Source organism: Blastomyces dermatitidis, assembly GCF_000003525.1.
Source record: "Blastomyces dermatitidis ER-3 genomic scaffold supercont1.5, whole genome shotgun sequence".
In the NCBI taxonomy this organism is placed as follows: Eukaryota; Fungi; Ascomycota; class Eurotiomycetes; order Onygenales; family Ajellomycetaceae; genus Blastomyces; species Blastomyces dermatitidis.
Genome location: NW_025544778.1, coordinates 4831315 through 4854794, shown reverse-complemented (window position 1 = coordinate 4854794; position 23480 = coordinate 4831315). Strand labels below are relative to the sequence as shown.

At 44.5% G+C, this 23480-nt stretch overlaps 10 protein-coding genes across 10 annotated transcripts; 8 read left to right on the top strand and 2 right to left on the bottom strand.

The window, feature by feature from the left end:
- The first annotated feature begins 597 nt into the window (after positions 1-597).
- On the top strand, positions 598-2957 carry BDCG_05584 (vacuolar protein sorting-associated protein 26). The gene is made up of 5 exons (XM_045421278.1): positions 598-1024; positions 1115-1587; positions 1701-1725; positions 1839-1955; positions 2435-2957. The coding sequence occupies exons 1-5, from the start codon at positions 805-807 to the stop codon at positions 2629-2631; spliced, it is 1032 nt and encodes a 343-aa protein (XP_045277196.1). The 5' UTR covers positions 598-804; the 3' UTR covers positions 2632-2957.
- Positions 2674-8936, bottom strand: BDCG_05583 (endosomal peripheral membrane protein). The gene is made up of 6 exons (XM_045421277.1): positions 8616-8936; positions 8495-8561; positions 8266-8439; positions 8006-8212; positions 7855-7940; positions 2674-7796 (listed from the first exon to the last, which is right to left on the bottom strand). Exons 1-6 carry the CDS (start codon positions 8691-8693, stop codon positions 3177-3179), a joined length of 5232 nt encoding a protein of 1743 aa, XP_045277195.1. The 5' UTR covers positions 8694-8936; the 3' UTR covers positions 2674-3176.
- Positions 8937-9240: 304 nt separating this feature from the next.
- On the top strand, positions 9241-9806 carry BDCG_05582 (ubiquitin-conjugating enzyme variant MMS2; the record flags this gene model as incomplete). Its single annotated transcript, XM_045421276.1, has 4 exons — positions 9241-9313; positions 9391-9470; positions 9533-9658; positions 9714-9806. 4 exons carry the CDS (start codon positions 9241-9243, stop codon positions 9804-9806), a joined length of 372 nt encoding a protein of 123 aa, XP_045277194.1.
- Positions 9807-10125: 319 nt separating this feature from the next.
- BDCG_05580 (RWD domain-containing protein) lies at positions 10126-12848 on the bottom strand. The gene is made up of 2 exons (XM_045421274.1): positions 12499-12848; positions 10126-12424 (listed from the first exon to the last, which is right to left on the bottom strand). The coding sequence occupies exons 1-2, from the start codon at positions 12563-12565 to the stop codon at positions 11793-11795; spliced, it is 699 nt and encodes a 232-aa protein (XP_045277192.1). The 5' UTR covers positions 12566-12848; the 3' UTR covers positions 10126-11792.
- BDCG_05581 (DNA repair protein) lies at positions 10301-11393 on the top strand (the record flags this gene model as incomplete). Its single annotated transcript, XM_045421275.1, has 3 exons — positions 10301-10349; positions 10406-10566; positions 10635-11393. 3 exons carry the CDS (start codon positions 10301-10303, stop codon positions 11391-11393), a joined length of 969 nt encoding a protein of 322 aa, XP_045277193.1.
- On the top strand, positions 12594-14596 carry BDCG_05579 (NAD-dependent histone deacetylase SIR2). Its single transcript, XM_045421273.1, has 2 exons — positions 12594-13552; positions 13626-14596. The coding sequence occupies exons 1-2, from the start codon at positions 13002-13004 to the stop codon at positions 14275-14277; spliced, it is 1203 nt and encodes a 400-aa protein (XP_045277191.1). The 5' UTR covers positions 12594-13001; the 3' UTR covers positions 14278-14596.
- A 186-nt stretch (positions 14597-14782) lies between these two features.
- On the top strand, positions 14783-16581 carry BDCG_05578 (NAD-dependent histone deacetylase SIR2; the record flags this gene model as incomplete). Its single annotated transcript, XM_045421272.1, has 5 exons — positions 14783-15044; positions 15141-15451; positions 15518-16069; positions 16135-16314; positions 16399-16581. 5 exons carry the CDS (start codon positions 14783-14785, stop codon positions 16579-16581), a joined length of 1488 nt encoding a protein of 495 aa, XP_045277190.1.
- Positions 16582-17678: 1097 nt separating this feature from the next.
- BDCG_05577 (uncharacterized protein) lies at positions 17679-18356 on the top strand (the record flags this gene model as incomplete). The annotated part of the gene is made up of 2 exons (XM_045421271.1): positions 17679-17785; positions 17912-18356. 2 exons carry the CDS (start codon positions 17679-17681, stop codon positions 18354-18356), a joined length of 552 nt encoding a protein of 183 aa, XP_045277189.1.
- A 1489-nt stretch (positions 18357-19845) lies between these two features.
- BDCG_05576 (galactosyl transferase GMA12/MNN10 family protein) lies at positions 19846-20887 on the top strand (the record flags this gene model as incomplete). The annotated part of the gene is made up of 3 exons (XM_045421270.1): positions 19846-19874; positions 19969-20263; positions 20341-20887. Exons 2-3 carry the CDS (start codon positions 20070-20072, stop codon positions 20885-20887), a joined length of 741 nt encoding a protein of 246 aa, XP_045277188.1. The 5' UTR covers positions 19846-19874; positions 19969-20069.
- Positions 20888-21759: 872 nt separating this feature from the next.
- On the top strand, positions 21760-21975 carry BDCG_17147 (uncharacterized protein; the record flags this gene model as incomplete). The annotated part of the gene is made up of 1 exon (XM_045426297.1): positions 21760-21975. The coding sequence occupies one exon, from the start codon at positions 21760-21762 to the stop codon at positions 21973-21975; it is 216 nt and encodes a 71-aa protein (XP_045281314.1).
- Positions 21976-23480: the final 1505 nt, after the last annotated feature.

The following is a 23480-nucleotide window of genomic DNA, read 5'->3' as shown; positions in this document are numbered from 1 at the left end:
TTTCATTTGGAGAACGACACCAGAATGGCATCACTAAGCCATAGCCAGCCCCGAATGCTCGTCTCCGTTTTAGATTTGCATCTCCCAATTCGAGGGTTCAAAATAGCTCGATATCCCCATGTCTGGAGTATCCGACGCGGGATTGGCTGTTCGACTGGGTATGAATTTCCAGGGAGTTACCCAGGAAAATGAGAAGAGACAATCAAATTGCTGAACACGTCTTGGCGGGTGCCTGGTGTATCTTGCTGGCACTAAACAATATTCTTGGAGGCAACGGCGGTCAGGGCAGTCAACCATTGCAATTGTTCCGGGTTCGAGCTTGGAAACTCATTAGGGGCAGCTAGATTCGCTTGAGTAGGTAAAACGCATCACAACCACAAGCTTGCGGATACATGGTATATTTACTTAGATGGCTCAACCAGCATCAAAATTGATATATCTTGACGAGCCTTATTCTCTAGTGCCAGTGAGCGGCGCGACCATCCTCAGAGTCAACTGCGGTGAATTGTGCTGAAGGTTTGCTTTGTCGATGGATTGTGTGAATGAACAATAATGAATATTAAATGAAGAGAGAGCGTCATGAGATTATATAATCAGGCCTGCTGGCAGGCTGCTGGATAAGCTTCATCGCCACGAGCCCGCAACAATGCGGGATAAACAATCCAACGCAAAACAGCGCCTTATAACAGTGATATGTATAACAAACCGGCAATTGACTGTTGTTTCTATAGATAACTTCGCGCACTAATACCTGGCATTACCCTACGACTCGACTTATATACCCACCATCCTTCCTCCGGCGTCATGTCGTCGTTCTTCTTTTCCACCCCTGTCGATATCGACGTCGTCTTGGAGGATAGCGATGAACGAGAAACTGTCGATATCAAGCTGGACAAGAACAGGAGGGAGAAGGCACCATTGTATATGGATGGCGAATCCGTGAAGGGAGCAGTAACGGTGCGGCCTAAGGATGGGAAACGATTAGAGCACACGGGCATCAAGGTCCAATTTATCGGAACAATTGGTATGACAGACATGCGCCAGTCCCTCTACCTTTTATATCTGTTTAATTAAATATCTTTTTTTACTAATTAATGTAACGAGAATTGTTTAGAGATGTTTTTCGATCGAGGTAACCACTACGAATTTCTCTCCCTCGGTCAAGAGCTTGCCGCCCCCGGCGAGTTACAACACCCACAGACATTCCCTTTCAACTTCAAAAACGTTGAAAAACAATACGAATCTTACAACGGCATTAATGTGAAGCTGCGATACTTTGTCCGGGTGACGGTTTCCCGGCGAATAGCGGATGTTGTGCGGGAAAAAGATATTTGGGTTTATTCGTACCGCATGCCTCCAGAGACCAATAGCCCTATCAAAATGGACGTGGGGATTGAGGATTGTTTGCACATCGAGTTTGAGTATTCAAAATCGAAATACCATCTCAAGGATGTCATTGTGGGGAGAATATACTTCTTGCTCGTGAGGCTGAAAATAAAACATATGGAATTGTCGATTATCCGCCGCGAAACCACTGGATCACCGCCGAATCAGTACAATGAAAGCGAAACGCTGGTGCGGTTTGAGGTAATGTTAAATTCTCCTTTACCAAAAGCGGGGCTCCTATTCCTGCGAGATATCCCAGTTGGAAAATCGGGTAGTTATATGACCTTGGCTAACAATCAACCCGGTCTTGGTAGATTATGGACGGCTCTCCATCAAGAGGTATGGCTGATAACCCCCTTGGCCTATTGATATATTCCACATAGCTTTCGTTTGACCGTTGAAATGGTGCTACATATAGATCAGGCTAACATATACTATTGCCGCGCGAATAGGAGAAACGATACCCATTCGATTGTTCCTAGGCGGTTTCGATTTGACTCCGACGTTCCGTGATGTGAATAAGAAGTATTCGACCCGATACTATCTTAGCTTGGTACTTATCGACGAAGGTGAGTTATCGACTTCGTGCTTAGGCTGCTTTGGTTGGGATCACTTCGGACCCTCCGTCGTCATCCAACCCCATCCCCCAAACCCAGCTTTCTTGATAAGCTTTTATCATTGGCAGGTGAAAAGTATCCCTTCTTAAAGAGCAACTACGCGGCTCAGCTGAATGATTCAATTAGCTGTTCTCTGCAATGGGGACCTGCCTGTTCCAATTTGGCCTTCACGTTTAGTTGTTTCACCCCAGGCCCACGTAGAAAAAATCACTCTTCCCTCACCTCCCTCACAGCGAGCCACGTCCTCTGTATCCCTTAAACTCTGGTTTGGCTAGCCAGATGCACAATTCACTGCGCAGAGGCCAACAACCTTTAACCCCACGATAATTTACACTTTGCCCCTATATGCGGGGCTTCAGCGCGCTCATACTAGCAATCTAAATGGGAATAATCTGTCATCGGGATCAATCGCTAACAAGGGATTTTTCTAGATGCCCGTCGATATTTCAAACAATCTGAAATCGTTCTATACCGCCAAGCTCCTGAAATTGGCTTGACCCCTGAAGTTGCACAGCAGCAAATTGCTCAACAGAAACAGCTCCAGGGCGAACCTACTACCTCAGCGGGCCCAACAAAAGATATGCAGACGGCATCGTTTGGAAAGCAGCAGGTCGCGGCCCAGGTGTAATTGAGGGTGGATGGAAAGAAGCGAGGATGAAACGGGTGTAAGGATTGTTCGATCGTACGCGGCGGAAGCCGCTTGACTTATTGGCGTAGTGGTCATGGGCTTTGGCCCTGTTCCTTGTTTATTTGGTTCTGTATGGACAACCACATTGTGTATCATGAATTATGATAATCCATAGATTATTCGGTTCATACTATCAAGCTAGCTAACCTCTCTACGCCGCATACTAACACAATGCAACGGGTCATAACTACCTCAATGAAATTTTATATCCTCCCATTGACGACAAGAACTGGACAACGGCGAAAAAAAAAAAAAAAAAAGAAAAAAAAAATGCTATGATACGTAAAATAAAACTAAACCCAGCTTAGCAAACAACTGATTAAGTGGAAGAAGGCACGTACTTCAATTCCTCGATCACAGCACGCCATTGATCACTTTGTAACCACTGCAATAATCTTAGTATGGGAAAGTACATACAGTTTTATGTTGTTTTGTTTAACTGTTAGCACCCCCATTTGAGCTGCATTTTTAATGTAGTCAGCGAATCAATCATCCCTATCGTCCTCCTCCTCCTCCTCCTCATCTTCGTCACTACCACCAAGTTGATCTCGCGAAATAGTCGCCAACACCTTCTGCAGCGCGTCCAAAACGCTGCTATTCTCACTCTCCTTCCCAGCAACTCCCATCGCCTTCACCACGAGCGGATACACCCAGCCTAGATGCTTCTTGTACATCGCTGAATTACCACCACCTCTTTCCCCCTCTAACGGTACAACAGGACCCGCGTCGGGGATCGCAGCCGGTTCGCTTCGCAGCTCGACGAGCCGACGTAGCAGCCATAGCAATTCCTTTCGTGCCGGTGTAGGTTGGGGCATGAGCCCACGCAGTGGCTGATCTGCGATGTAGGATTTCAGAGATATTGCACAACGTAGGATTAGATACGGGGATACGGATTTAGCGAGGAATATATAGGGACTTGTTGCGTCCTGACGTGAAACTTTCGACGGAGACGCCGATACCGATTGTTTGTGGGAAGGACAATTGTTGGAGCGCACTGATACAAGGTCAAATAATGAGTCCATCATCACGTAGGCCATCTTTGATCGGGGGATTGGAGGCGGATCATATGTACGTCCCATACGAATTTTATATAAATCCCGCAGCGGTTCTCTTGCGAGTGTTCCTCGGGGTAGGTCCGAATTCTGTGCTGGGTAGACAAAGGACGAGTGGAAAAGCGCGCAGGCGAAGTCACGCCGTGTTTTATCCGGGATTAGAAGTGAACCAAGCGATGGTATCACGATGTCACGGAGGCGGGAGAAAGCTGTTATGTCAAATTCTTCATCTTCGTAAATTTCGTGGGACTGAATGTTCAATTTTTCGTAACCGTGGGCAGAAACGATCCCTTTTGAAATGTCCACAACGCAGTTCCAGAAACGAACAAGTTCGTCTTCGCTGGAATTGGCATGTTCTTTCTCAACATAGGGAACAGCAACCTGGAGAATATCGAGCGAAACGGATGTTCCCACTCTCCAGAGGGCAGGTCCACGATCTCTTCCATTCCAATTATATTTATGAGCTATTTGGTTGGAGAGACGCTCAAGCGCTCTCACTAAAGTACCGTCCGAGAAAATATCCGTGATAATCCCATATTCTGCAATATACCAACCAAGCAGTCGCATTGCGGACTTCGAGAATGCCACGAATGTTGGCCTTCGGCTATCTTGACCTTCAGACCATTTTGTCAACGCACAATCGGAAAACTCCGCAAGGCATGTAACAAGTGCAGGTTGAGAAGAAGCTCTTTCAGAGCATATTGTCTTCAAGCATTCCATAGCGAGCGATTGCAGTTCTGACAGGTGGTCCACATCCGGGGTATATCGTGAGGACACTGAACCCCAAACGGCGATTCGTAAGTTGTTAAGCACTTGATGAATATGTCCTTCGGTTAATCTGTCCTTCAGGAGTTGATAGAGTTGCTTAAAGGTTTTTAGATAGGCTAGCAAAGCATTTTGATTTTGCACGGCTAAATCAGGCTGTTCGTCTCGTGTAATTGGGTTACCATTGACCCAGACAGCCCACGCAGACTCTAAAGATTCCACGCTGATCTGTTCGTAGCCCCGCGTTCGTGAGAGGACCTCCGAAAAGCTCGAAAAGACCGATTCATCTAACTCAAGGAGTTTGATATTGATTATCGCATCGAAGAAATCTAGTAGTCGCTTCCATGATTGAGCAAAGTCCTCATGCTGTGCGATGGTGTCAAAATACGCGGCAATTAAATTGGACAGTCCTTTCGTCAAAATCACAGCGGTTTCGACCAATGCTTTCATCTCCCCTGAGTCAGGGAACTTTGAGGCCTGCGACGCCATCAGAACTTCCTTCTGTACCGACTCTGCCATAACAAATAGAACCTTATTCAGACATAAATGCCAGGCCTTTGGCGGGAGTTGGTGGCCATAAGCATCAAAAATGCGCAGCGCGGTCTGGATTGCAGTATTACGAATCTCTGCGCGATTATCTGTGCTTAAATCGACAATTCGTAACAGAAGAAGTAGCCATAATGAGTTCCTTGAAATCAGGAGATCTGAATTTTTAGCTAATGTGGTCAATATCTCCTCGTTAGAATCGACTTCTATATGACTTTCGATGGAAAACTTGTCGATCTGGCTTCGTAGAAAATCAGAGAGGTTCCAAAACGAGGTAGTAGAAGTAAGGGAGATGTTGAAATCTTCCACCTGTGACGCGAAGTTCGAGAATGCCCTAACTAGCTCTAAGAGACAAGGGGACGATAGTAAACTAAGGAAATCGGAAGCGACAAGCTGCAGTGAGCTGTAAGCTGTTCTGACGAGTCTTGCGGACTTGACGTTTAAAATTCTCTGACTCTTGTGAACATGATTAGACGAGGCGGGTTCGTCCCTCTCCCCTGACATTAGCCCGCTATCATCAAACACACTCGATATCAAGTCAAAAACCAGGTCCCATCCCGCAATCAATGACTCTCCACATTCTTCGAGAATCAATTTTAGAGTCTCAAGAGCAATCTCGTGAACTTCGAAATCGGACGTACGTTGAGAAGACTTTGAGCCCAGATTAGACTTATATAATGTCGAGATCTGAATTTTCAACGCGCGCAATCCGCGAAGTTGGACCTGATTCCGTTTGGCCGGATCATCGAAGTTTCCGAGTTTGATGGAGTGGAACACAAGGCTGTCAAGAACATGACTTGCATTTGAACGTAGGGACTGCTTAATTTGGGCATTTTGAGTAATAGAGACGAGATCCCCAACCAAAGTGTGCCAAATTCCTTCCTCATCGTCGGGGAGAACTAGCCGTTCAATATTCGACTTTGCCAATTCGTTCACTTTGGCTAGTACGAATTTCAACTCGTCATCCTGTATCCTCGATTTCCCCAGGGTTATAGAAATAGTGCGTTTGTTCTGATGTATCCGCCCTGGTACCTTGGAGGATGGGGGAGATTGCGGCAGTCCGGTGTGATGTTCACGTGTAACACCGGGTATGCCATTATCAGTCTTTTCAGAAAGGCGTAAAAGAGCAGTCAAAAGGTTTTTAAACGAAGTATTGGGGTACTCTCCAGTGCTCTCAAACATTTTAGATGCTGCTGCTTCAACCGCCATTATTTCGGTACCAAGGTTGGATTTGGATGGCTCTGGGGTAAGTGGTGCATTCACGTCGCTTCTATTGTTTGCAGATGTAGGCTTTGAGGTAGCCACGGTCGAAACGCTGATTATTAGTTCTGCATGTTGCAGTGTTTCGAGAATTATTGACCATGCAGCTTGATCTAGGGTTGGCCCTAGCGCAATTCCAAGATTCAGTAAAGCTCGTAAACACAACAGATTACGAGTGCTAAGAGTAGCGGCAGTGTTTTCAATTACCGAAGTCAACGAGTCCGTGGCCATTGGGGACTTCGGCATGGGTGATTGGGCAGTCTGGGCATTCTGGGAGTCTGTGCCAGGAGAATTGAGTGGCATGCTGATGATACCAAGATCGGCTGGAACAGCTGCCTTCCCAAGCGTAGTGAGAAAGGCATCTCGTGGCGTAGATAACCTTAGAAGTCCAGCAACATGGGTTAGCTTCTGAAAAGATCGGACGAGATTGTGGTAAAATTCCCCGTCTAACGAGGCATAGAGAAATGTGGAACATGTGGCGAGAATAGCAGGCCAGCAGGTGTCGATCATGCTAGCGATAGCCTGAATGCCATCAATCTGGGGATGAGATTTGAGCTCCAACGGGTTTAGAGGAACAGATAATTTCTTCGAGGCTCCACTGGAACTTCTACGCTGAAGTTCAGATCCGTCGCCTTCTTTATTCGAGATCGAAGCTCGATGTTTCCGTTTGCTTTTGGATTCAGATACCGTTAAGGGAAGGATATACTTTGCAACGCTCTCCGAAAACGCACTGATACAGTTGAGGACAAGGCTGTAAATATATGTTTCAGGAGGCATTGGCGCGTCTATCTTGTCTAGAGTTTCGATATATGGCGCCCGAACAAGACTCCACTGGCTACTAATACCACACGCGCTCTCTCTTGCGGATGGGCCTCCAATGACGCCAGCGACAGCAACAGCCTCAAGCGCAACTTGTTCATCCATCGTATTTCTTGAGGTCGATGTACCCGTTGGCAAAGTCGATCGGTGACTAACGCCAATAAGGGATGGCTTTTCGGACGCCAGTCTCACCAAGCAAGCCATGTGATCGCGGACGATATTTCTGCGACCTTCTTCGCTGTCGAATAGTGTGTAAATAAGTCTGACAAGCCCAGGGTCGGAATACAACCCTCTGAAGATTTCCATACAAAGAACACGTTTCCAGGGTACCGCAGCATCAGTGTCAAGTGAATGAATTAGAAGCCCTAGTGCCATTTCGCACTCTGATATTAATTGGGGTAGATATTCCCTGAGTAGAAGGAGCAATATTCTAGCCACGCGAACCGTTAGAGGAAAGCTATACCTCTCGGAAAGATGTCTCACGGTCAACGGCATCAACCGGTTACGGAGAACCTGAACTTGCTCTGGATGTTTGGCAAAAACATGACCGTTGTTGACAAGAATACTCTCAATCAATTCAAGCACGAAAATCTTGGAAAGTGAATTGATGTTGAGGAACTCCAACTTTTCTCCTTCTATCAAGCGGCAGAGGTCATCCAAAATCTATGAAAAAGGGTTAGTAATGAAACTCATATTTGCTCCATTGCAAATCATAATTTACCCTTAAAGCGTCATGGCTTGCCGAAGATATATGGATCTGCTGGTCATATACTGTTACAGCCGAGCTAATAACAGCGTCTGGCATAGCTTCGAAAATGTCAGTAACAAAATTAATATAAAAATTCGACCGTGGAGACAACCAGTTGACATACCATCCGTTTTCGAAACCTTGTCGAAGATAGACACCACGAGCTGCTGCATTGTAGCGGCCGCTGTGTTCGCAACAGATGATGTTTTGCTATTCTGGAGAGTGGAACATATTTCCAAAGTACTAGCGAGAAGCGGTCCATTCAAATCTATCGCATAATACTGAAATAATGACCCTAGAGTTTGCAAAACCTTAAGTTGGACATCGAGACCTGTCATGGCCTTAGCACTAGCACAACAGCTATCAAATAGGAGCAAGGATTACCTAGGTTTGTTGTTTCATGAAGCCCGTCAAGGACATCTCTGAGGAGTTCTGGCGGCAGTGCCCGAGATGCCACCAATCTCTGGATGCAGACCACCCCAATTGCGGCAAGCCGGCCATGGCGAGTCTGGCAAGCAATCACAAAGGGCTTTACGAAATGGGGCTTCCGAATTAAATCTCTTGGAAAGTTAGCATATATGGATCAATCTGTATTTCTAGCGTTTAAGCAAACCTGCTGCCAGTTGGGTTTCCGAAGTTGATGGTAAGCCCTTGAGCTCTGTCAAGGACTGCTCCGCTGCCTGGACAAAATGTAAGCAGCTCTCATCTTGAAAATACGGAAGTTAGATTATTACATTTTTTAGATTTGCATTCTTCCGTTTCGACTCCTGTATCAAATTTGAGAGTTCCGTCTGCAGGATATGGGAGGTCATGTCAGATATCAAACTGCACTCAGCGTCATCGGCGCGGTCCGTCTCAACCTCAGCAGGAACAGGCTAAGGTTTCAGTCACAGAAGAACTTTAAGATCAGGCCACATATGGCATCGGTAAAGAAGAACAACTAGTTTAGTTAGAGATAAAAGATAGTTGAAACGGGCAAACACCTAAATATCATAGAAACAGAGGTAAGCACCTGGATGTTCGGGATGTTTATACTGTGGCCATCTCGCATTTTGTCCACCTAGCTAGAGAGCAAGACATGTTTGCTTACCTAATCATATCTACTAATAAGTTAGTTAACTAGTTAACTACCTTAGGTAAGTTACCTAGGGAGGTACCTAGGCTAGTAGATAGCGTGGCCGAAGTCACATGAGATGACGCAGCACGTGTCCCGCGCTGAGTCTAACTCTACCTCTCAGCCTACCTAGGTAAACTTTTATATATAGACGAGCATGCGACAACCTCGAACCCCTTCTTTACTGCCATACTCTCTCTGCTTTTGATATAACACCTCACTGATTCCTCATATCGTTTTCCAACATGTCCGCCGTCGTACCTCGAAGCTTCCGTCTCCTGGAAGAGCTTGAAAATGGAGAGAAAGGGCGTGGTGCAGGTATGTTCTCCTGTTGGTCTACCAGTTAGAACAATTTCAAGCCCCATGCTAATTATATTCAACTTCTTTCTGAGTAGAAGCATGTTCCTATGGTTTAGCGAATGGAGACGACGTCACAATGACAAATTGGAATGGGACCATTCTAGGACCCCCTCATGTGAGCACAATTCCCCCACCCCAGCAATTGCTTGCAACTCGGCTTAACATCTGGTGAAATAGAGTGTGCATGAGAACCGGATATACAGTGTCAATATCAAATGCGGCGAAAATTACCCCGATTCTCCACCCACGATAAATTTTGTTTCCAAGGTGAACCTTCCGTGTGTCGATCCCCGAAACGGTAAAGTAAGTTGTGATGTCCTATTTGAAAACCAACCAACGTTATGCTAACAGTCAATAGGTCGATCTGACGAAGTTACCCCGCCTTACTGTATGGAAGAGGGAGTTCACGATGGAAACCATTCTGCTGGAGATTAGAAGGCAAGCAATATAAGCAAAGAAATGGCTTTCAGTCTATTTACTAACTAATTCCCTAGATTCATGGCTCAACCGGAAAATAAGAAGATCCCTCAACCTCCTGAAGGATCTAACTTCTAAATGGTTTCTTTTTTCTTGTGGAGATGCCTCCTCATTATGACGTGACGGGGGTATTGCTTTGGCGCTTTTTCCTTTTCTTCTTTTTGCTTTAGGCTCTGAAGCGTTCTACATCTCCTCATTTTAAGGACTTTAGCGTAACTAAGTTGTATGACCGGGCATAAACTTCTAGTTTACAGACTATGAACATGCTATACTTTCCTACCCTACGACCTATAAGCAATTGCCTCATGCAAGTCTCCAGCTTATTCTATACAACTGGGGAATGTTTCAAGCGTACCAATAGTTGGAACTGATATCAAATCACGTGACTATGAATATCTTCATCCGAGTTTCTCGAAACAATTTTAGGAGATATTTAAGTAAAGCCAACGGAGAACTCAGATTTTTCGAATGCCCCGGTTTTTGTTACCAAAGAGCTCGGGCGCCCATAGACTAGCATGTAGGTTCTCCTACAGTGGATATGTGATCGAATGCCCAAACTCATAGCTACTCTAGGTCTTTCGCTCTACCATGCCCTCCTGTCCCAATCCGCCCGCCTGCGTTTAATTAACCTCCAACCTGCGGAAATCCAAGGTTTAATAAAATCAAATTTTCACAAGTATAAAGGCTTGCAAAGTCCCAGCCAGATTGTCAATGCTTTGAAGGCAGGCTACGAGGTTAGCCATCACCAAGGCCTGGTGGAATCTTTCAGACACTAACTTTTAAACTTTTAAACTCACGCAAGGCATTAGACTTGCTCCATTCATGCGCCCAAGCAAACCCAGAAAGTATTGGCCGCCTTGAGTCAATCGTTCAGCGCGCGCTGGATCTCAAAGTCAATATCCACAAATCCCGCGAAATTCAACGTGCCCAACACCGTCCTGAAAACCGCAACACGCGCGCATTAAGGAAAAGAGCAGAAGGCAGAGCAAGGAGACGCCCAGAAGCTCTCCGTCCACACCCGGATACCCAACCGATTTTATCGCGACCAAGGCTACAAATCAATGGGCCCCGCCATGTTCCTGTTCTTGCTACTGCGCGTGGGTTTCCATTCCTTCGGATCAAAAAGCCAGAGCCTCCAAGCTTGAGTCGCGCATTGAGGAGCAAATTAGACTCGCGGTGGAAGAAGATCCTTCAACGGGATAAGTTGGAGGATGATGTTTATCTAGCGCAGCAGGAGGATGAGTGGGATTGTATTGTGGAGCAGCACGATGGGACTCCATGGGCGTTAACCGTTACTGAGTCACTTGATTATACCATAAAAACGATTCAGTATGAGGACGAGAAGACTAAAGAGCTTGCGGAAAAGATGTGGGAGGTCGTGCTGAAGGAGCGGGAACTTGCAGAAAAGGAAAGGGAGGAAATGAGGATGCACCGGTTAGCACAGTCAGAATCTGACATTGGGGCTGCTGAGGTTGGTGGATCCAAGGATGAAGCAAAGGATATCACTGCTGAAGGAAGTGAAGAAGATAGTGCGACTGAGCAAAAAGACAAGCACCCCTAATCGTGATGATAATTGAGTGTGGCTTGAAGCCCAACCTTACAGCAGAATAATCTGACCCGGATATATGGCTCATGGCAAACATCGAATCGATGCTTATAATGAGAAATTCGGTAAAGGCGCAGATGTGCAGTATGCATCGTCGGCTCGTATGAGGCGAAATATGCAAGAGAGGAGTGATACAAGCACGCCAAAGGGCCATCAGGGCAGTAGCATCATCATCAATGCCTGCTGCAAATACCACTCCGCAGCCGAAGAAAGAACATATGTGTGATATTTTCTATTTGTGCTTGAATGACAGGAGATATTTTACTCTTAATATCATGAACTTCCAAGCGCCCTGCAATCAACTCAAAATCCATTATATTTATACGAAAGGAAAGGTATATTAGGAATGAAATGTCACGACACCAATTGTAGCTTTTCCATATCTGTAGGTATGGAATCAACATAGTCTTCATCATAATCCACTTTACCAGCCAGGCCCCTCTCCCAAAGTTCCTTGCCAGTAAGCTTTTTCTCGTCCTTGCCAGCAACCTTCTTCTTCTTCTCATCCGCTTCCTTTTCTTCCTGTTTCCTCCGTTCAAGTTCCTCCATCTCCTTCCGGAACCTATCTCTCCACTCCAAAAACGACTCGCGTGTCACAGCCGTGCCGTGAAATTTGCGATTCTCCTCCTCCTCTGCCTTCGCAGACTCCATTTCCTTTAAGGCTTGAATGGCTGCCTGTCGCTCGGATATAAGAAGCTCGGCACCCTCTTTCAACATATCCACAATAGTAAAAATCATTGCCATTCCCATATTTTCTTCAATGGTGGACTGCAGCGACTCCAGGAGGCGGGCCCGGTCTTCTTGGATATCAAAGTGGGGGTGTTTGGGTGCATTAGGAGGCGCGGAGAGGTCGAGGTCCGGTGCGACATCGGGATATTGTGGTGGATATGAAACTTGCAGGATGAGAACGGGAGGCTCTTGGTCATCGTCCCCTTGGGAGGTAACATCCAAGGTTATCGATATTCGATATGCGGTATCAGATATATCTGTATGATAATATGTTAGTTCCCAGCGCGCCGTGGCAACGGAGGCAAGGCAGGCAGTGGTTGTATTAGAATACCTGTAATTTCATCTGGAAAAATCGACTTGAGGGTCTCCCTCTCTTCTTGCTGATCTTCGATGCCCATAATGCCCTTGCTTCAATGGTGAAGCACGTAGGAGGGAGAGGGGTTAACTAGGCTTGGTCGTTTGATGGTTTGATCCCCTTTTCCGGAATAAATACTTTCAAAGCAATCAAACGCGAGTTTCTAGCGGTGTTAACAAGTAATGTCTCTGCAATGTGCTATTCAAAACGAAATCTGGATTTTTCAGCATGGGCTGAGGGGGTATTTTACCGTTGTTCTTTACCCTGAAGCTCTCACCGCGATGATATTTAATCAAGTTCCGTTTCCACATGCAAACAGAGCAAACTCCAGAAGAAAAGTTGCCAGGAACTGACAAACCCAATTCATCCCAACACCGAGAAATAAAAATCAATTTATTTCAAACAATAATTTCCCTAAGCGTACTTTTCTCCTTTTTACTTATTATTATTTAACTAGAATATAGCCGATATATATCCATATGGCCAAAACGCGACCCTCAAACAAATCTTCGAAGAAAAGAGTAAAATCTGGCCTTGGTGCCAACCGGTCTGCCCCGAGGAAAATGATTGAAGATCCCGCAATTTTCTTCGACCAAGCCACCGTTCTCCTCCAAACGGGGCAGCCGGAGGCCGCTCTTCCTCTTGCGCAACGCGGGTTGGATATCGCTTCAACCGGATCTTCCAATGTGTTATTAGGCCTGAACCTGATCGGCGAAATATATGTTGAGCTGGGAGAGATTGATGCCGCGCGGGAACACTTCATGCGAGCAGTGGCTCTAGATCCGAACGGGGAAATTTCTGAGTCTGAAGGAGGAGGCGCAGAGAAATTCTTATGGCTTGCGCAATTGAACGAGGCCGGTGGCAAGGATAGTGTAAACTGGTTCGAAAAAGGTGTCGCAACTTTGAGACGGAACATACAGTCGTTAGAGCAAAGCAGCAAGACAGACGATGCGTTGGCTGCGCAAGAGAAGAAGAAAAAGCTAGCACATGCTTTATGCGGAGTGGTAGAAATATACATGACCGATCTATCGTGAGTTCGCTGTTTATCCAAATTAATTTTTTTTTAGAAAATGCCGAATGCTGAATCGAAGCTTTTCAATCAGATGGGAAGAGGACGCGGAAGCTCGATGCGAATCGTTGGTTACGGAGGCTCTTTTAGTTGCCCCCGATTCCCCAGAATGCCTACAAACATTGGCTTCGGTTAGAATATCACAGCTCCGACACGATGACGCCCGAGCTGCGTTGTCGAGAAGCCTTGAGTTATGGAAAGATCTACCTCCAGAAAGTCCCTTGGTGCCAGACTTTCCCACACGGATAAGCCTTTCTAGACTATTGATGGAAGCCCAGATGGAAATTGAGGCGCTCGAAGTGCTAGAAAGAATGGCCCTTGAAGACGACCATAGCGTTGAGATGTGGTATTTGGGAGGATGGTGTCTATATTTGCTAGGAAAGGGCGAAAAGCTTCCCCCCAATAAGAGCGACCTATCAGAATCTGAACTACGACAGGCTACATTACGCTCCAGCCGAAGTTGGCTAAAACAGAGTTTGAAACTTTACGAGCTAGTAGAATATGAGGATGTGAAGCTAAAGGAACACGCTGAGGAACTCGTCCAAGATCTCCAAACCCAGCTGGGCGATGTTAGTGACAGCGATGATGGCGAAGACGTGGGCGGAGAGTGGGAAGACGAAAGTGACGGTTCAGATGATGACGATGATAATGTCCAGGGCGAAGATCACAAAATGACAGATTCATGAATCCCCACCAAAGAGAAAGGAGTAAATAGAAAGGAGAAGAAAGGATCCTGTGATGTCTTCCATGTCCACATTTTCATGATACCAATTACAGCAGAAATAATGGACCAGGTCACATTTCCGCCTGGTTAGGGGAATAGAAAATACTAGATACAGAAAAATACAAACTAGACTACCTTCATGAGAAATTAAATCATGCCCTCATGAGCACTTTAATCATCATGATGTATGGTATTAACATAATAGTTTTTTATATCCATACCATACCTAGGATATATTTGAACGCTCGGGATTTGCCCCTTTGTTCGTCGCCTTTAGGGGCGATGGAGCCGGATTATCATAAACCTCCGAGCCTCGGAGATATTATTAATACCTCGCGCCTAGCTGCCGCGTGCCAAACTGCGAGACCAGGGCCTTTTTCCCGACACCTAATCGCTAACAACCTTCTACCAATGTAAGCTACCGGAGCGGAGCTTACTACTGGTTGGGTCTTGTCCTTCGTCCCGAGATGGATGTCGCGCCAGTGCTACCGAACGAGGAGCTTTCTTTGAAATCTGCAGTAGTGAAGGTGGTCGACGTAGCCACAGAGGACGGGGTGATATCAGCAGGCGCCCCTGACGCCAGCGAGGACGTGTCACAGCCCGAGTTCGACACGGAGGACGGCGATTCTTATGCCTCAGGGGACTCTGACGACTCCGAAGATAACTGGGAGACTGAGTCGTTTTATGAAGATTCGTTACAGTTTGTCCGCGATGAACAGCTGCGCGATGGTAAGAGAAATGTTCCCCTTGCGCCCCGGCACGCGTCCTTTAATCGCCCGTTCATTCAAGAAAAACAAAGCAAATACTGATTAAACGGTACTCCAGTCCCTGATGCGTGCACTCTAGAGGAGGCGGCTGCCTTTCGCAGGCGTCTGCATGAAATCGGAAAGGCTGCTTTCGCGGAAGAGACAATAGGGCGAGGAACCATTACCGCGAAGAAACTCTGCACTGCGTTTGGGATCATGCCGCCCTCGTTTCTTGAAGGCGCACCAGACAGGGCTTATCATCCCTTACTAATTATCGGAATTTCGCGCGAATACTCACGGCGCGTGAAGCTATCACAGTACAATACGATTGATGACGCAGTTGAGCTGCTGAAAAAATCAAAAAACATCATCGTCCTAACTGGAGCAGGTGTAAGCAACTTGGTTATGTTATTCAGGGAAGGAAGAATAAAATAATACTGATATCCAGGCTCCTAGATATCTACCAGTCTCGGTATTCCCGACTTCCGTTCGAAAGATACCGGCTTGTATTCAAAGTTGGAGTATCTGGGTTTGACCGACCCGCAGGAAGTTTTCGATATACGCCTCTTCCACGAGGACCCCAATATCTTCTACTCCATTGCAAAGGACATTCTTCCGACAGAGAAGAAGTTTTCTCCAACGCATGCTTTTATCCGTCTCCTTCAGGATAAAGGGAAACTATTAACGAACTTCACCCAAAATATTGACAACTTGGAAGCAAATGCGGGGATTCTGCCTGAGAATTTAATACAATGTCATGGCTCTTTCGCGACAGCATCCTGCGTCAAGTGCAAGTACCAGGTCCCGGGTGAGCAAATCTTCGAACATGTCCGAAAGGGAGCACTTCCTGAATGTACTGCCTGCAAAAAGCTGCTCGCAGCTCGGCCTTGCGGAATGAAACGAAAGCGCAGCTCAAATGGATCCCAGGCAAAAGATCGTAGAAGAAAGGATTTTGACGACAGCTCGGATGATGAAGACTATGATATTCCCACGCCTGGTGTGATGAAGGTAGGTTCCGTTCACTGCCATAACAACTAAAGTCCATTTTTTCCATTTCCTAACACTCCAGCAAGCCTGATATCACATTCTTCGGTGAAGATCTTCCGAGCGCATTCTCGAAGCGTCTTATTGGTCACGATCGTGATCTAGCGGACCTCGTTATTGTCATTGGAACATCGCTGAAAGTGGCACCAGTTGCCGAAGTTCCAGGCATTCTACCTCGCCATGTTCCTCAAATTTTCATTTCTCGTGATGTAAGTATTTCTGATAAGACAAGCTACCTGCCGCTATAATAAATATCGCGATCAATCTTGCTGACGCGTTCCCGTACCTAATAGCCGGTGTCCCACATTGATTTTGATATTAACATGCTCGGTGAATGCGACGTTGTGGTCTCCGAGCTCTGCCGTCGCGCTGGTTGGGATTTGCAGCATGAAATGATACCCAAAGACCAAACTGTTGAAGTTGCGCTGGATGAAGGCCACGTCTCGCGATACCGGTTCACCGCTGCGACCCCATAGGATGGATCCTTCTTCCTCCTCTTATTTACCTTTCTGTGCATTTCTCCCTTCATTTGATGAATTGTTTTCCCATCGTTTCTTGGACCCCCCCAATCTGTTCTGTTTATTCCCATTATCAGCAATTCCTCAGGATCGTTAGATAGATTTTCCTGTTTTCTTGTTACGTTGTACTTTTGCCACGCTTGATCCCCCCATAACCCTTTTTCGAGTCGATATCCTTTTTTAACCCCCTGGTTTCATTTGCTTCGACCGTGTTCGCTGGTTTCTCATAGACTCCTGCCTCTGTACCAGTACCTCCATGCATTCATTCTTCATTTCGTTCATTTTCTTTTCTTCAGTGGGACTCGGTATGGCTGGCATATTTATTGACTAGATGGATGGGCTTTAATTTTCTTTTGAGTTTTCAGGGTTGAGCTGGATTGTTTGGATTTGCAGATTACTGGGCGGTTAGGTCAGTTTTCAGTTTTATTTTTCATTCGTACTCACGAACGCGCGAAGAGACGCTAGATTTGGGTTTCATTTTCGTTTATTTTCGTTTCATTTATTCCCTGCTAATGTACATGTACTTACATAAATGCCACTTAAAATCATAGTCCGGAGTATTTTGCTGCAAAATGAGCAGTGCCAGATTGGCAGCTCTAATATTATTCTTGTCCACTGTTTGAGCAATAAGCAGTGCTTTTGATTCCATGTCGCTGCTAGAGCCTACTTAGCGCCCGACTCGACTTAAGCCACCGTAGTAATCTCTACTCCGAGCTGACCCTCAACGGCCTCCGCCCCTTTTGTTTTATATCCTTCCAGCTCCTTATCCCGCTGCGTGTGTCTCTCATTGTCTGGCCGAGGACATGGCATATACCAGACCTACACCAAGGTTCTATTACTGAATTGTATGTATATCCCATCGACGGGAATTTCCAAGCAGAGATCTCATTTTCAAGATTGCCTCTCAAGGCCCAACCACCCAAATTGCTCTGACAACGGCCTTCACCTCCCCCCCCCCCCCCCCAGCGTCTTGCTCGAGCTCGTGGACGTACGAGCCTTCGGCGGCAAATCTTGTTCCGGAGGGCCTACGGTGCAAAATGCTACTACGTCTAACAATGCGGATCGATCGTGTTTTCCTTCGGGGTTCAATAGGCATGGGAGGGAAACAGCGGACACGGTGTATAGCCTGGGCTACTGTCCCCTGGGATCCACCTCTGCCGATGTGAATATCGAACGATCAGTAACCATTGCGGTGTGTTGCCTCTCATACGTGTGATAGAGAGTATGAGCCATTTTTTCCCCTTTGAAAATACGATTTTGGTAATTTATTGACCCTCGCTTTTAATAGGGATTACGAGTACATGACTGCGCTCATGGAAAACGGCACGGCAATATACGCCGGATGCACAAGGCACAAACTGTTTACAGGCACCACAATCGTCACCGTTCGCCAAAAGACAGCAGACTCAAGCACGCAGGTCACAGGGCCTATCACCATGTTGGCGCAACCCATCACGATACAACTCCCCTCCTCAGACTCTAGCCTATTCGTCACCGCGGCTACTGCTACATCTGCATCTTCGTCTTCTATTTCTTCTTTTTCTTCTTCCGCGCAGCCCTCTTCAACCGCATCGCAGGTCTCGGAGACCGGCTCAGGTGCCCCAACAAGCTCTCCGCAATCTAGATCTACGGTTTATCCAGGGGGGCTTGACTCGGGGTGGGCGGCATTGCCATATTTGCTGCGATCGGGCTTTGGCACTAGCGGCGACGCAAGGCGAGCAAGAATGATGTAGCCGTTTTCAACAATCATCCATACCAAAGAGGGGCAATACAAATCCCCGTCTTTTTGGTCAGGGAATAGAAATGTACCATCAAGTGAATTGGCTGCGACTAAACATGGATGAAGGCTTTTTGTTCACCCTGTTGATTCTTTACTTTCTATATACCCTTTCTTCCTTCTCAGTATTTCCTTCATTTCATTTTGTCGTGACGGCCATTCTCGAGAATATTCTTCTCTGTCGCACTCTTTGACTTTGGCCAGATTTGTTCTCTCTAGCTATATACTTGTACATACATGCGCCTTGTTCATACCTGCCTGGTGTACGGAGTACATGTATGTACATTTAATTTCTTCAATAATATAAGTTTTGGTACGATATATTGTAGCTACCCCGTCTATCAATCTTATCTTTGTCTAAGCGTGTTAGAGAAAACTCTATACTCCAATACGAGACTTGGTCTTTAGCAGAAGTTAAGAGCTGAATGATAGTTAAATGCACCCATTTACCCCTATTTTCTCACGCCTTTTTCTCAAAATAATACTCTCTCTATATTCTTTCTATGTTTTCTTCAAGTTAATGAAACTTCTCGTATTATTCTCTTATAATATTGAGTGGAATCATACTAATTAACTACAATAAGCACTGCATAAACCAAACTGCTTTGGGACTAGTGTAATTTGACTCTCCTTGGTTCCAGTGTAAATGTGGAACCTGTTCCATAGCTGGCTCGCATAAAAAGCTTAATGATTATTATTATTATTAGGCGCGCGTCACACTCCGTTAAAAGAGCACTCCTATTCAACCCCCTTTTATTCCATTTTTCTTTGTTCTTTTTCTTTTTTTCCCCCTAAAAAATTCCCCCCTAGTGTTTCCATGTCCCAAAGCTGACCTAAACCGGGTGATGTTAGAAAAAAATATTCGACCAAAAGGTGCTGGTGCATAGTTTCACACGGTAGAGTGACAAAACCTTACAGACAACGTACATGTATGTACTATACATACATACATGTGAAACATTTTCCAGCGGTAACGATATTAGCTTGTAAGGCTATAGCGTACAATGTCCATACGTACCTAAGCGTAACTCAAAGTCTTTTGTTTCAGCTTGACCGAACTGAAATAATTGGCTGGTGATTCAAGCACTTGACGTCGATATTTACCCCAACCCATGATGTTGATGAGCCGATCCCACCGGGTGTAGGGAGGATTTTAAACCCGTTCACCTTCGCAGAATGGTGATTTCTTTATTTATGGATTGTTTTCAAACCCACGTTTGGAGGATTTCTCTAATATTATTATTTTTTTTATATTTTTGACATACTGCGCACTTACGCACTGCGCAGACGTCCCTGTCTGGCCAGCCACCAAGCAAGAGCGAAAAGTGATGGCACATCCTCAACAAATTCGGCGATGGCGACTGCATTATCATACTCAAAGCCTGCACACTGGGCTAAAACTTGGCCTACGTGTAGCTCTGGTCTTTTTTGCCTTTTTTTGGTTGTTCAAATTATTTTTGAACTATCGTGTGATGTGTTCATTTCATTCCTTTTAATTATTGCATCCTAGAGAGGGAGGGGGGAGAGACTTGTATATCCATTGGGATAGGACTGACTAGAACTCATAGGGAGCCCCGTTAAGTATCAAGCCATAGCGAACCCCGTTAAGTATCAAGCCATAGCAAGCCCCGTTAAGCATCATGTCCAACCAAAAGTTGGTAAAGTGACAATGCTATGGGGAAACAACCCGGTCTACGAGAGGGCGTTAAAGACGCATGAAGAACACAGCCGCCGATTAGGATATCCTCTATTTAAACTACAGGCTCCAGTTCTTGATGGTTTTTGGAACAAAATGGCCATCATTCTATCAGTTCTACTACAGGAGTTACAAAAGCCTGTGGATGATCGACTGGAGTGGCTGCTGTGAGTTTGCGACCCCCTGTTTGTTCCCATCAAGAACCGGTGTTCTTATTTGCAAATGATTGATAATTGACCCCCAGCTACTTCGATGCCGACACTGTACTCATGAATCCCAACATGCCACTGGAGACCTTCTTACCTCCGCCGCATTTGCCGCACGTCCATCTTCTTCTCTCCAAGGATTGGAACGGAATGAACAGCGGTGTCTTTCTGATCCGCGTGCACCCATGGTCTGTGCAATTGCTTACTGCCACAACCGCCTACCCAATCTACAACCCAAACGTCGAACTCCGCTGGTTTGACCAGTCAGCAATGGGTAACCTTATAAAGGAGAATGATTACTTCCGCCGATCCACTGTATACTGTCCGCTGCGCTGGTTCAATGCCTACATGAGAGCACCAAACGGACTAGACCTGAATCCAGACTCCCCTTCACATCTCCAGGTACATCCTGGCGATCTCCTGGTTCATTTTCCGGGGACTCCCAAAGAGAAACTGGATGAGACTTTGGGGCCATATATGGCTATAGCGGAATCGCATCGAGCGGAGTGGGAGCAGCCGTTGGAGAATACAGGATACATAAAAGAGACAGAGTCATTCTGGGAGGGCATAGATCCCCCCGATTGATCAAGTACCATCACTTTTGATTTAGCTGCAGCTCTGGCCAGGCTATATATTTATAATAACAGTTTGATCTTGTCTTTTCTTGTGTTAACTCAATTCCTCCAGTGCCTGCACCCTCTACTCTACTGTGCTACTATTAATCAGACACAACAGGTATCTTTTACTAAGCTCATAGTGTCAGGAAAAAGAGGTTATACACTACTGAACGCCATCAACATCGTATTACTACAATATTTCTCATCATCATCAGCTTACTACAACACTCATCTAATACTCGCTTATGCTAGCTCTCTTGGCTCACACATATATTTTACTATAAATAGCTCTATCTTTTGTATGAAATAGATATATTAGATAGTGTACAGATAATATAACAAGCAGATCTTGATACAGATAAGATTCATATGTCTTCAACATATTCATCCGTGACACTCAATCCGACAGTTATGAGCCCGGTAAGCAGCATCTGAAGAGAAGCATGATACATCACAATCCCAATCCTCATTCAAATTTGACAACAATCATTTGAACTGAGACAATTGATCCTCATTCATATACAGTCTGATCTACTTGACTGTTATACCTGATTCCCAGTAAGCAGCATCTGAAGAGAAGTGTGATACACTGATCCCAATTCTCATTTGAACTGATAACAATCATTCAAACTGAGATGATTGTTTCTCATTTGTATATGGTTTAAAATACTTGACCATTATATCATACACTAATCCCAATTCTCATTCAAACTGATAACTATCATTCAAACTGAGATGATAGATTCTCACTCATATACATTCCAATATAATTGACTGTTATACACCCTGAATTCTGATCATATCTATCTGAAATACTTGACTGATATGACAGACAAGACAATGTCTAGTGCAACTGTACACCTTAGTGTTTCTGAAGATTGGAAACTTTGGTACAAGCATATGCTAGAATATGCAAAGAACAAGAAGATATCAGACTTCATCAATCTTGATAAACCTGATATCTTCTCTGAACTAGAAGAATCTCTGAAACCTGAGTGTTCAGAAGAAGCCACCGCGGAGGCTAAGATAGCATATGATATCAAGATCACTGTGTGAAAAATCAAATATATGAAATATGAAAAAATGAATGAAGGTATGACAAAGATATGAGATGTCATATGAAGAACAGTGAATGTCACAGAGCTATGACATGTATGCAGCAAGAATGATGATGTGAAGAAGATTATCTGTTTATTAAGAGATTATCTCTCACTCATAACTGCAGACTATCAAGATAATGTGAGAACCTGATATCATGATCTCTGCAAAGCACTGAAAAACAGAGATATAGAGAAGTGATTAAATGACTGATCACTCATTGAAGATGATATCAAAGAGATAAATATAGCTAAACAGTTCAACTTGAAGAAAGACTTCTTAAATATAAATCTAGCTATTAATACAGAATATGTACAAGCATGAATAAAGAATGTTCAACATGATAAAGATGTCATATCTTTGATAGAGTTAGTTAAGAACTTCAAGAAATGATATAGAGAAATGAGTATTCTCAAAGAAGATAAATCTATGAACTTCACTACTCTTAATGAAAGATCAGTGATATTTAAAAACTGCATCTACAGAGCCTGTCATTGATACACTCAGTGCTACTATCTCAATTCATCAAGGAAGTCATCTGAATGAAAGAAAAACAGGGAGAAGAGAACTCAGATCAATCAAGCTCTTAAGAATCAAGAATTGAAGAGATATATTGATCATGCAATATCTAGAGATTTATTCACAAATACAGATATAATAGATGTCAATGAAGCAGTTCTAGAAGAAATGATTCTGAAGTAATCAGTTTCTCAATCTATTGATTATCAATCTATTGATCATCAATCTATCAATTATCAATCTATTGATTATCAATCTATCAATCATCAATTTATTAATCAGCAAATCTGAAAAATATCAATAAACTCTTCACATTCTCACTTCTATCTCTGAAACTTCTGAATCTTTGATACTGATGCAGAACAGTATATATGTAATAATTAAACATATTTTCTATTCTTTACATCTGTAAATAAGAATGCAGAAGTCTATACAGACAATTTCAGCACTAAAGTTGAAGATTATAAAACTGTTAGAACTATCATGATAAATGAAGCAGAAAAGCAGTTCAATATCAATCTCATCAATACAGCTTATATACTGAATTTTCATACAAATATTATTGCATGGAAACCATGTTTTTATATAGAAGACATCTATTATAATGAAAAAGACTTCAGATTGTGAAAATGCACAGATAATACAATCTTTGCATGTATTGAAGTATTTAAGAGATTGCTACTTACAGAATATAATAGTGAAACAGCTGTTTTACTAACTATCTCAGAAAAATCAACTACTGAAGCTGATGCAGCTATCACATCACACACATCTAACATCACTATATCTGAAAAAATGATATCTTCAAATTCTTCAACTTCTACAAATCATTCTTCTTTCAATCTGTCAATACACATAAAATCTTCTCAAAAACCTAAGATCTCTATAGCTACTGAGTCAACATAGTATAAGAGATTAGAACATTCATTGAAAATCATCATTTA